The 13,292-nt window shown below is 36.9% G+C and overlaps 2 protein-coding genes across 9 annotated transcripts in view; one reads left to right on the forward strand and one right to left on the reverse strand.

Annotated features, from left to right (window-relative positions):
• The window catches only part of FBXO22 (F-box protein 22), a 183,062-nt gene that overhangs the window by 16,576 nt on the left and 153,194 nt on the right, over nt 1-13,292 (forward strand). The window lies entirely within an intron of this gene.
• NRG4 (neuregulin 4) overlaps nt 1-13,292 on the reverse strand; it is a 28,058-nt gene that overhangs the window by 6,505 nt on the left and 8,261 nt on the right. For all 8 annotated transcript variants that reach the window (XM_052807654.1, XM_052807652.1, XM_052807651.1 and 5 more), the window contains 2 exons: nt 11,066-11,159; nt 2,954-3,103 (listed from right to left, as the gene is read on the reverse strand). In XM_052807654.1, the coding sequence (XP_052663614.1) occupies nt 2,954-3,103; nt 11,066-11,159 (244 nt within the window). The remainder of the gene's footprint in view (nt 1-2,953; nt 3,104-11,065; nt 11,160-13,292) is intronic.

The following is a 13,292-nucleotide window of genomic DNA, read 5'->3' on the forward strand; positions in this document are numbered from 1 at the left end:
TTCTCACCCTCTAGCCATTTCAAATACTGTTTCTTCATTATCTTTGATTCTCTCTCCTCCTTCTCCTTGTAGGTTTGCTTTCCCAAACCATACCATCTTGATGAATCCTGGTAAATAATCAAGTACAGCATGAAATCAGCTTAACAGCAGACTGTTGGCAGATTGGAAAAAATAAATCCTCGGCTGATAAAAATGTGATGACTCATCTAAATATAAAAGGAGAATTATGTCCCGCTGTTCACCCAGAGCTTCCCCTATGCAGCTCTTTTCTTTTATCGGTTACTTTTACTATTACTTATGTTTTGGTTTTATAAGCAGAGCAATGAAATCCTTTCTCTCCACCCTTGTATGCTGAACGGATTTGTTTGTAGGGAGCATTAAATGCACTTGCACATGCCTGGTCCTGAAATCTGCCCCAAGCAGCCTGAGAGGAAGAAAACTTGGAAAGGAAGGGGGGTACAAGTGGTGACAGGGACAAGAAAATAGAGCACTGATTTCCTAAATTCTGAAAGATTTTATGTATAATTTTAGGGATTCAGTTTCTGCGGCCTAAATTGCAATTAATATCTCCTCTTCTGCATCCCTCCGATTGCATTACTGTTTATACTAAAACCACGCTAGAATCCTCTACTGAAAGAACCACAGAAATGCTTACTAACACACAATATAGGGGGAAAAACTCTCTGCTTTCTGATTCTGGATCAAACATATTTGTTAATAAAGTGTAATAGTGGAAGCTTGATGGCACAATATTTCTCTTAACATTTTAAATTTAATATATCCTGTCAAGAGGACAAGTCAAGGATGACGCAAACTCTCAGCTAACCCTTACAAGCCCTAATTCTACCCTCTTCCAGAATGTTATGATACAGGTAGTAGATCAAATTTGAGAAAAAAATAATTATAATAATGTTAAAGACAGCTGCTAGCAATAATCCTTGTTTATACAGCTGAAAAGAGGGGGGTAGATTAAAGTATCCACTTGAGACTCCTCTTACATGTTGGTCACTTCAGTCAAGAGATAAGGACTTTTAGATGTAAAGTGTTTCTTTTATAGATGAGTTCTCTAGCAGAAGATGATTGTGCTATATCAGCCTCTGAAGTGTAAAGGTAAGCCAGTTAGGTTCTTTTCTTTATACTAAAGAAGTTAATAATGATTTTATGAGATTTCCCAAGCTAGTCTGGTATGTAAGATAGGTTCAAGGGCAACTATGTTAAGACTGAGTTGCTGCCCTTATTATTTTTCGAATAAAGTGGCCCTACTACTTGTTCTGCCAGTTAGGTAAAGGTTGAGTAAACTGATTTCCTATAAAGAAATAGAGTAGTTGAGGTTCATCTTCCAATTGTCGAATAAAAGACTTGCACAGACCTGTCATTGCTGTTATTCTAAGCTTCTGTACTTTGCAATGCAAGACTCTTTGACCATAAAACTCAGTAGATTGTGTCTCCAGCCTTCCCCTAATTTTACTGTATGCAAGAGGAAAGGGATCTCTTAACAGATGACTCTCTGAATTCTCTGCTTTCTGAAGACTTTTTTTTTCTTTTCTCAGAGACAAGCTTTACTTCTGAGGAAATACTCTCTGTACCTCTATGAGACTTAAATTAATTTTGCTTTAGTTAGTTAAAGCTGTATTCTATTCTAATAACTTTATAGTAATTTGCAAATGTTCTTTAGCAAACAACTACTGTGGTGTTCCACTGCTAAGACAGGATTAATTTAACTAAAATGACTAAGTTGGGGGCTATCCTCTACAACAAGGTTTTTTTTTATACAAACTCTGTTTTATCAAATGGTCTCTCTCTCTTCTAAATATATTCAGCTATGGGAAAAACTGGCATTCAATGGGTTTCCATGACAGCAGCTGAGGTAAAACTAGACCAGCTATTCCAAAGGTTGCTCATTGAAAGGCACTGATCAGAGAGGTTGATTTGGCAATGTGATTATGGGAGAGCAAAGAACAGAATTGCAAGAACCTTAGGTTATCATAACCAAGGAGAAATGCAGCACAGGAGAAAGAGGAAGAGGCTGCAAGTCTGTGATGGCTAAGAATTACAAGGGCTCGTAAGTTGCCTTGTAAAGGCATAAATACATTTTAACAGTATATGACAAAATGAGCTCTTACAAAAAGTGCTGTACTCTAAAAACAAGAGGGGACGTAGGAGGTTGACTTGCATACATAAATGCAGAGAGTAAGTGAAGACAGTAAGTTTGTTTGGGTTTGGTATAAAGTGTACTGATATACTGTACTGATATATGTACAGCATCAAATAGTTGACTTTATTCCAATAACTGCTTACGTGTTTTCATTGAAAGTCCTCATATGCCTAAAATGCTACTGCAGCACGTGCTGTCTAGCACTGACATCTTCATGCTACTCAAACATGGATCATCCTGATAAATGAGTTAGTCCTCTGATATGTTCTAGATGTTAGTTAGTTAATAAACATCTACTTGGCATTATTCTTGAATTTGATTCTTTCCTTAGTTTTCCTTTTTAAACCAGGAGCTGTAAAGGAATCGTGAGCTAATGGCACCAGTTGGTTTGGCTGCCAGTTCAATGCAGTGGAACAGTTTCTGATCCCCAATCACTTTGGTAATTTGCTTCTCCTTCTCAATCTTTGGACAGCATAAGGGTTGACTAATGTTTTAAAATGTTAGCACTAACTCTAGGTAGACTGTAAAATCTCTCAAAAATGGGTGTACTAAATGTATCTTTTTAGAAAGCAGCTATAAGTAATAGCTTAGAAAAGACATTGAAGTAAAGCCAGGAACAAGCCAGGAAGTAAAATATTACGAGCAACAAGTTGAGACATCCACATTAATTATGCTGAATAACCATACAAACCTTATGGATAATTCATTACATACTTTTACATTCAAATAATTAGTACATGATTACCAGAAGAAATTTCTACTTGATTAAATAGCTTCAGCTCTCTGAAGCACTTTTACCTGCAAAGGAAGTAGAATGCTCCAATTACAAGAACTCCTAGAAGAAGAAGTGAAGCCAAGAAAGCTGCAAACAGGTCACCTTTTGTTTGGGACTTGATGCTGGGCAGCAAAACTTCCTCACAACGGGCTCCTGTGTAATTCTCAATACACCTGGGAAACCAAGTTTTATTCAGATTAGATGATAACTTGTCATCTAATATGAAAAGCACAAAGGCTTCTTTTGGTCTTAAGTGGGGAGAGAACTTGTTATAGCGTAATTCAAGGTTTATATTTGCTTCACAGCATATTTTCTTATGGAATTTCCACTCACCTTGTATTTCTGGAACAGAGGGAAAACAGAGGGCATGTTGGGCATCAAGTTTATATTCTGATCCATACTGCTTTTATATATTAAACCATATCTTAATACATTCACTGGATTAGCAATATACTTCACAATGGTGTACCCTGCAGTTAAATCTGCCTCCTGCACTGGCAGAGTTAATTAATTAAATCCGCCTCTTTAGTGTTAACTGTGTCATCCCACTGGTTCTCACACAGTAGTCATGCTTTCTTTTTCCCCTTTCATGTAACTTTCTAGCTTGCTTTGTTGAAGAGCTAGTACTGCCAGCTAAATAGATCAAGGAAATGGGAATTCATTGAGACACAGTACACCTTAAATTGCAAAAGTAGTTTATGCAGTGTAATAATTCATGCCAGAACATGTTACATGCTTGGTGAATGACCCTCTCTTGGAGAGACCTAGCTAAAAGTCTTCTCTACTACGCTTATTTTACATATTGAGTTTCTGAAAACTTCTTCTGAAGAAAGGATTAAAATGAATATGGTATTTTACCATGGTAAAATTGTATGATATTTTATTAAAAAGAAGTAAAATGGCTTAGTAACTCATATTGAGTCAAAAATAGATAGGTTGAAGCTAAACTAATCTTCATTTGTCTTATATTTTGCACTTATTCTGCTAAGTTTTCTTAAGGAATTTATTGCATTACAGAAAATGGAAAGCACTTCATTCAATCACAACATTCTGCATGTGCCTTTTATGTATGTAAATTTGCTTCTCTCTTTGTATTACTAAAGATCTTGCTCCTTCTTGCTATTTCTGGCACTGAAGTCATAATAATCTGTGACATAAGCAATTTCAGGCTCCAGCTGAGAAAAATGGGCTGAACTCCGTAACATACTTGAAGTTCTCAACTGCCATTGGCAGCTGCAAGGTATAATTTCAGATGAGGGATAAGAAGGCAGAGTGGGGAGGAACTGACAAAAAAGATGTATGTCTAGTATATCTAAATAAGACAAATGGATCACTGTGAGCATACCAACACGCATGCTTGATGTGACTCCCAGCACCACTTTCTGTAGATTATGGACCACTACTTCAGTACTACTGGTCTGAACTACTGCACAAAGAATTACTACCATTTCTTTTAATTCTTTGTCTTTGGAAGTAAAATGGAAGATTTAGACACTAGAAAAAAGATTTAATTATCATCATATATTAAAGCTGTGCAACTGATCAAACAGCCACCATTTACTAAGGACAGTGTGAGACTTTTCAAAGTTACTATGTTTGACTGCTGGGAGAAGGAAGGGTAGGCAGACTGCTCTGATTGCTTGAGATAATGTTCCAGATATTTACTGTAAGTATAGTGGCATTTCAGAGGCCTATTTCTGAAATACTGTAGAATACTTTAAGAATAGAAGTGTAGTTTGAGTGGGGCATTGTTCTCTAGCAAGTGAGAGAGAAATGCTTTGGAGAGCTGAATAGAATAACAGGGATAGAAAATGGAATATAAAATTCATAGAAGTATTCTTGAATACCAATGAAAACTAGAGAATAATGCAAGGCTAAAATGATACAGAAAGAAAAAGTAAATAGGTTTTGGCATCAAATTAAGGTTCATGGAAAAGTTCTAGAGAATGAGTGTAATGGGAGTAAGTCAGTAGCCTAAAGAGAAAAATGAAGCAGGAGTAAGACAGACAGTCCCAGCTGAAGAGAGTTGCATGTAGGATTTAGGTAAAAGGCTAGGGTTAGAGAACTGTTGTGATACAGTAGAGTGAGTTGGCATGAACAGTGCATGGAAGCCATACTCATGGTCTGCAAAAGACCATGGAAAAAAAATTGGGAGTGCGATGACAGTGTAGCAAAAAGGTCACTGAGATTGTAGCCACTTTCTCCTAAATAGAAAACAGAACTAGATGCTTAAGATAGTCACAAGTCTTCAAGAGGCAAAGGAGCCGGAAGGTCTAAGACTGTAAGGGGAAAACTAGAGCCAATATGGACCCAAGGTTATAGCAAAGGGAAAAAGACCTACACTAAAAAAGCACATATAAAACTTAAACATCCTGGATGCTGAACCTATTAATTCTTCCTGGACGTAACAAAAAGTTTTAGAAACATGTTTTCCGTGACTTGCCAGTTTGATAGTATCTGTTTAACTGTGTGCAATGGATTAGGGATTACAAAGCTACCCATCCACTGTCTCTACGCTGACCTGTTGACACTTGCTGAAAGTGATTCCATGCTATGTAGAAAATACTGCCATATAACCTAAAAATGATGGAGGTTTTCATAGAAACAAGAAAACTGAGATGAGGTATCTCTTGGTAACATTTAAATAAACAAAATTATAGCTAATGTGACCCTACCAACAGGCTCTGCTACAGTTAGGGCATTTCTGAAAATTCAGATGTTCAAATACCAGCTTGCACAAGCTTTTATAAAGTCATCAGTGCTGATGTACAGACAGGTGAAGGACTATGTTAAATATAGAAGGAACCGATGCTTTAAGACAAGCCAGAGAGCGGAATATTTCTACCGTAAGTCCTTTCCTAAAATTGGTGGGAAGGAAACTAAGCAGACTTCAATAATTAGCAGTGGAACTCACTGAGAAGATCCGCTTATCCTGTTGCATTAGCAGAGCTCTAATAATTTCAGTGGAGTTACATGCACAGTGACTGCAAGCAAGACAGAAAAGTAGTCTCTAACAAGCATGTGGGCTATGAACATAATCCAGACTGATGGTATCTAAACAGTCTCTCCTAGAGGTAGTCAGTCTTATTATACACAGCCTTAAAACTCAGTAGCAACTCATAGTTTATCTTGTTTATAATGGATGCCTAAAAGTAGAGCACAAGTTAAGCATGACACGCTGGCAGTTGTTAACATGGCAGGCAACTGTGCTTCTGCACTTGAATGAATGAGTGCAAAAGACAGAGAAGCCTGCTTCTAGCCTATAGTAAGAGGGAGTTACGCTAATAAAGTCTTGTGGTCACTAGGCCAGGTGTTGCTGTTGCACAGCATCATCTGCATGCTGTTAGCCTGCTGTTTCAGCACATTCTGTCTGTTGGCTTTAAATGGTCCTACTATGTAGCATTCCACAGTTGATTTTTAAAATGGAAAAAAGGTCCTTCCTCCTCTAAGAAATTAGAATTTCTAATTCAATCAGAGTTGAAAGACAACAGCCTTTAAATGTTTGAGGAAAACTGTGAGACTAGAAACTCCCATTTTCAGATAGCATCCAGATTTCTGCTTTCCTAGATGCCTGCACACGCATGCACACACGCCCACACCTCTTGTCAGATGGTATGAGCCAGCCTTAACTGTTGTATACAAACTTACTATAGGAGCTGTGCTGAAGACATAAGATATGTAAAGAAATCCACAGAATCTTTCAACATAGGATACTAACCAAAACTACCCATATCAGCATCAATACAAGGTGGAAGGAAATAGACTGCATTGGATGAGATGTCAGGAGATGACTGGGGGTCTGCAATTATATTGATACTTTACAGTCTGATCAGTAAAGCATAACAGCCCTCCAATAACACAAGGCATTACTGCTGTCTTTGCAGATGCAGTTCACGAGACAGTGCAAGTGATCTACTGCCTGTCTGATTTAGGTAAGAAGGTAAGGTTTCTTTCTCTTGCAGACTCTAAGGTGGGCATCATAAGCAAGTATCTGACAGACGTTAAAAACTGAAGTAGGATTTGAGTCAAATATGCACACAGACTCCCATTGCTTAGTATTATACTATAAGAGTCTTCAGTTTTCGTTTAGTCTTCCTTTAGTCAGGAAAAACCTGGATGCTTCTTGGTATAAAAATTACTTGCATGTAAATACAAAGCTCTAAGCAGAAAAAGACAGCTGAAAAATTATCTGCTTGTCAATGCAATTCAGATTACATGGCTGATAGCTTCAAAATCACCATAATCTTCAGTCTGTAGCAGGCTCCTAGAAGTTGTCCTAATCCATACACTATAAGGGCATCTAGTAAGTATGAAAAAGAATTTAAAGCCAAAGTGAATAAGCAATGGCAAAGTTAACTGGAAGACCTAAGCAGCTTTTTAAAAAGTTTTGTGTTCAGAGGAGCTTCAAAACTGTTACTCTGAAGCTGTATTCATATACGTAAAGAGTGAAATAAAAATGCTACTACTGGAGAGAAGTTGAAAGAATGGGTTATTTTCCCCTAGAACTCCCTTAGCTATGTGTTTATATGGCAAGCTTAACCATATCTGGCAGTGACATTAATTCTGATCACTAATACTTTTCAAACACATAAGATAATGTTGCATTTTATATTTTATGTCCCATTAAAAAAAAATTTAATTACTGACTTTTTTTGGCTATATTTTCGGTGTGTATTCTAACTTTTGTTCCTATTTTCAAGCTAAAAGCAGAACTGAAAAATACTAATTGGACACTTAGTTTTCAGAAGAGCCTGGGGTATGCAAAAGTATAGTTTTGGAGGCAGAGAAAGAAGAAAAGCACAGATGAGTGGGAAACCCTTCACTGGCAACTTGCAGTGTGTATATTCTGAAGGCTTACGGCACAGCAAATATATCACTCATGGGGACGTTTGAAAAAGAGAATGAAGGACCCATCTCAGAGAAAGAGCCAGACAAGGATGGGGTATATAGAAAGTGATAGAAGGAATATGCAGGGGATTCATTGCATTAGTATAGGAAAGGTGGAGGAGAGATTGGATTAAGGTAGAAGCAAAGGAAAGGGAGAGAGATCCTTTAACCATACATAGGAATTTCAGGGAGATTTCCAAGGTCTGCCTCTGTCCCTTGCAGTACTTAGCTGGAATGCACTGCCCTCTGCAGAATATGATCCCTTCCTCAAAAGGAGAGCATTCACTATTAATTTTTGTGTGTACTGCCCTCAGAAGCAGAGGAGCTGTGTTTGTGTGGTCTTATACCATCTGTATTTAGTCTGAAATACAGAAAGAAAGCTCTCAGAAATCTGCCATGTGTAAGACAAAATGGAAGTACCAGAGCTTCCCCTCAGACAACCAAATCTTCACTTAATTCTGCACTGCATTAATTAATGATTATGGACAGCTGTGCACCAGGTGCTGAGGCAAACAGCTTTCAGCCTCATATTTTATGATACACCTGAGGCAGCTGCTTTTCCACCCTTCTCCATTCTGCTGCATGTTTATTTAGTACATTTGAGCATTCCTGGGTTTGAAGCTCATCTTGTTTATGGTGACAGGTGGGCCTTTCGCTGCTCAGAACATTAACTCATTGTTAGGAAAGGAATGAGGGAAGATGGCAGCTGAGCAACTTCATGTTTTAACACACATCGGCTGTATTTAAAATCTGCTAATGTTGCACAGGGGAGGGGGGGTCAACTAATGTTTTGTTTCTATTAAATCTCTACCTTACATATATATCCATTTCTGAATGGTAGAAACCCCTGAAATTTCAAAAGTAAACAGTAGCTCTTAATTTGTTAGTGTGCTACAAAATATGTATTTCTAAAGAATGATGCAATTTTTCTAGTTACATTGTGAAATTACTTCCAATGATGTTGCATCAGGTAATCTGGACTAAGTTTAGCACAACACATTTGTGTAAATACGTAGCATGTCAAGGCAAATGTGTTTTAAGGTATTTTTACAGTTTGTTAGTCTGTTCTTTCTCCATTCCCCCCTTTTAATCAATGCTGTACTAACAATCATTCAGCCTTTGATTCTAAAACCAATTCAATTTTTCTGTTGGTGGGAGATGATCATCTGAGAACACTTGGAAGCTTTAGGTTGGATTTGGCAGAAACCTGCGTCAAAGAAACTTTGCGCAACTGTGTGATGATGCCAGTCCTGAAGTTCCAAAGCACCAAGTATTTTTCTGAATTCTGCTGAATAGTGATGCATTTTTTTCTGTTGTTTCTATTCACATCACTGCTGATTACTAAGATATCTGTGTGTAAACAAAACCTTTCTCATCTATAATTAGCCTTCTCTGACTGATTAAGGAACATGCTTGGAATGAGGACATGCTTAAATAGAATGCTGCTATTTAAATACCCATATAACTTCATAATCAACCACTAGATACAGAAGAAAAATACTTGATAATTTAAATGCAGTAAGATTGCCTGAGTATAACAGAAATGCTCTTAAGATGTTACTTTTCTGCTTCAGCAGATTATAAAATCCTCTAGTACCTGAATTACAAATGACTTCATTTGGAGCCCTTTTAAAGTGGAAATTACCTACACTGACTAGTTTGTGATCCTGAACAATGAATTGTTTTGAGTATTTGTTACTTCATATTTACAGTTATTGCATTAAATACACCTTCCTCATTACATAGTCTAGCCATAGTTGAGAGGGTGCTTGGAAATTGTGTAACTGATGCTGTTTAGTCTAACCATTCTTTTTTCATTTAAGTATTTTAGTATCAATAATATGGGATTCCCTCTAGGAAAAAAACATGCGTATTTCAACATGTTTTACTTTTTGTGTGTGTAGTAGTCATTTTACATCGCATAAGCTTGCAAGGTTTAGCAGTTAGAATAAATCATCATCATACAGCACTTCTGAGCTTTATCCTTAGTTCTGGATCTGATTCACTGTATGATATTGGACAATATGCTTAATGACAGTGACATGCTGTATATATTTTTCAGTGAGCATTTACCACAAAATTGCCTCTTGTCTCCTCATCTACTAGATGAGTTTACATGCTTGAGTTGTAAATGTTTAAACTGAACTGTCCCAAACAAAAGAAAGAAATACTTTAATTAGGCATCTCAGAAAAGATTTTGTTTCCTTCTTCAACTGTTTCATCTGGTTATCCTTAGTTATAGCTCAAGACTGAAGAGGGAGCAGAAGTTGCCACAGAAGAAAAAAAGGTAATATCCTTAAGTGTATGTAATACGCATCTGAATGCCCATTATTATGTTAAGTAAACCCATTAAATTAACCATAGTTTATTTTGATGAACAATAACCCAGTAAGTGCAGAACCATGAAAAATTAGAAGTTAATTTTGCATCTTCTTATGTCTTGGTAAATGAGAAAATAAAAGGATAGGGCTGTGTTTATGCAAGAAACGTATCCACATGCAAAAACAGGAAGTGCTTCTTTTCCAGTGTGCTACATGGGCTTCAAAAAGAAGAGTGGTCCCATAAATGAATGATACCAGTATGCTACATGGGCTTCAAAAAGAAGAGCGGTCCCATAAATGAATGATACTAAGAAGTATCTATATTTGCTGCCTTGATGTTTCTTTATCAAGTGGTCTTTGACTGTCACTGTAAAGCTGCCCTTTGAGTAGTATTTCAGTGAGATTCAGAGAACATAGTAAGTCTTGAATTACATTCTTTTTTCCCCCTTAAAATATTATATTCCTTTTTGCGCCTCCTCATTTTGTTCAGGTCAGGCCATTTTATGTTGTAAGAATTTTTGCACTATAATTCATCTGGAAGAAAAACTGGGAATGTACTTTGCCTTTCTGAATGCCTTTCCTACAGTCTATACTCCACGAGGCAAAGGGTATTTTGTGCCTTTCTGTATTGTAATGAGGGGACGAAATAAGGCTCTAAATATAGATATCTTCCTGAATGCATACGTAATTGAGTACTGTTGCACCTGTCAAACAAGTATACACATTTATTTTTCTCCTATTGTCATGCCTCAGCAAGCTAGATAGGTAATCTGAGCATGAATTACTGAATTTGGAACAGCCATAGGTAATAGGTATTTTCTTTTATATAATGTTTTAACAGTAACTTCTTAAAGAAGCAAAATGGAGAAATAGTCTTTAGACAGCTACTGTCCAATACTTAAACACACAAACTTTAGTTTCACTGACCTGCAGAATGGACTGGATACAGTAGGAATCATATAACAAATCCCTCCATTTAGACAAAAAGATCCATAATTGGTGCCACAGAGTTCTTCATGATCTTAAAAACAAGACCAAAACAAACACAGAGAAAAATAGAGACTTCTGTATTGTTATCAGTAAAAGCAGATCTTAATTATACTTTTGGGGAGTGGGGGTGGCTTCCTTAGAAAAAAACCACAAAACCCAGCAAAACAAACCACCACAAACAAACAAAACCACCCTATGAATAAATAAGGTACCAGTCTTGCTTTCGAGGTCAGCAACATATAGTACTATCTACCTTGCAGAATTGTTTCACGTAATGATATGCAAAAAGATCACAAATTTATCACCATATCAGACATGAAGCACCTAATTATAGGAATAAATGCAAAATTTCTCTTGCAGTGAGAGGAACTTCTGAATTCTCCGTTACTTCATTTGCCTTTCATGACCACAAACCGTAGTGAGTACAGTGATAGACACGATGTCCTATATGAAGCCTGGTTCGTCCTGTTCCAGCGGTACAAACTATCTTTAGCTTAACTAGCTTCTATGGGAGAGAGTCAGTACAGATAAACCCAGAATAGTCTCAGGTGTGGACCTGGACATTCTGAGACTGCTTCAGGCTGTATTAAGAGCTGAATCATAGCACAGTTGGACACCACCAGGTTTTCCCACCCCAATTTTTAACAACCAATGGAGGAGCTAGCCTGTGAAGTGTCACTTATGTAGAAGACTGCCTGTTAAAATGTGATTTCCACAGATCTCAGAAAGGCTTTTTCCTAACTCAGTAGGCTTCTTATATGAATTGTTAGTGCATTAAACACAATTAGGCATTCTAATAAAACCCCAAATACAGGATACTAATGTTGGCACTTGTAGCAGCAGTTGTCCACTTTATGCTTAAAAAGAATATCTAACTGTACCATTTCACTCTTTTTGAAAGCAGTCTAAATTTGGAAGTTGGACTGCATATATTTATGATACATTTAATGCATCGGTAACTCATTTTATATATATACATATATATTTTTATATATTTCTTCAATCTTATGAAACCCCAATATCTCAATCAAAAGAAAAATAGAGCAGTCTTCTGACATCACAAGTGTGAGAATCATGTGTTAACTCACACTTTAGGTGTTGGTTTTGCTGTTGTTTCTCCCAGAAATTCTGAAAATAAGAATTCTGCTGTCTCACTATTTATGTATAGAAGATATGTTCTATACAAAATATAGTGTTGTCTAAGTGGAATCAAGATTTTAATTTTCTTATTTGTCCTTTCAAGAAAGAGTTAGGATTCCGTTTATTCCTGCAGAAAAAAGTGAGAAGTGTGGCCATAAGTCATTCTACCCTAGCAGGAGCTTCTACAACTTTGTATACAAAATAAACCTGACTTTTCTAAGAGTAGCAGAAAAGCATAGCTACTTCTAACCCTGTGCAACAAAAACATGGTGCATCCTGCTATGCTCTGGTCCATCTCTAGTAATTCCACTCTCCCTTCTTTTCATAGATTCTTCCATTTCTATGATGGCACATTGACAAAGGAGTGTGAGTAAAGTCCTTATGTTAAGACGAAGGCAGTTATACCACAGAGCTCAACAGGAATTCAGTTTCACGTTCATGTTATCAAATTGCTAGCATCCAAATGGTAAGTGGACCTTTTTGCATGTGTACAGAAAAATTAGGGAGCTGTAGGAGGGAGGGAGGTAAGGCTGGAAAGATTGTTCATGTTTGACCTTGTTGCACTGGCTCAGGATGTGGCATAACAGAAACGTGTGTTCTGCCCTACCTTGTTAGAAGTTAAATGGAAATTTATTTTAACTCTGAAGCTTTCTGTGCTTGTCTACTTGGCAATTCATTTATGGCAAGTTCACTATTGAAAGACTTTTAAAATTATTTAGCGTGAGTAACAGTATAATTGCAATAGGAATAAAATGGTAACAGAAAAAAACAAGCAGGTTTTTAAACAGGAACTATAAATTATTTTGTCTATTCAAACATAGTAGCAGTGGAACTTCTGTGACAGTGTAATTAAATTGAAGGCTACATCCTTCCTTAAATGAAGAGAGGATATTGAATCATGAACAGTGTATCAGGATATCTATACAATTAGAAGAATCAAGAGAGAAAAAGCAAAACTCTCAACTTTGACCTGCTCTCAACTCTATTAAGCATCTGAGGGAGTTAAGTGTTGTTGAAATTCTAC

The sequence above is a fragment of the Harpia harpyja genome, chromosome 14, assembly GCF_026419915.1.
Source record: "Harpia harpyja isolate bHarHar1 chromosome 14, bHarHar1 primary haplotype, whole genome shotgun sequence".
Taxonomy (NCBI): Eukaryota; Metazoa; Chordata; class Aves; order Accipitriformes; family Accipitridae; genus Harpia; species Harpia harpyja.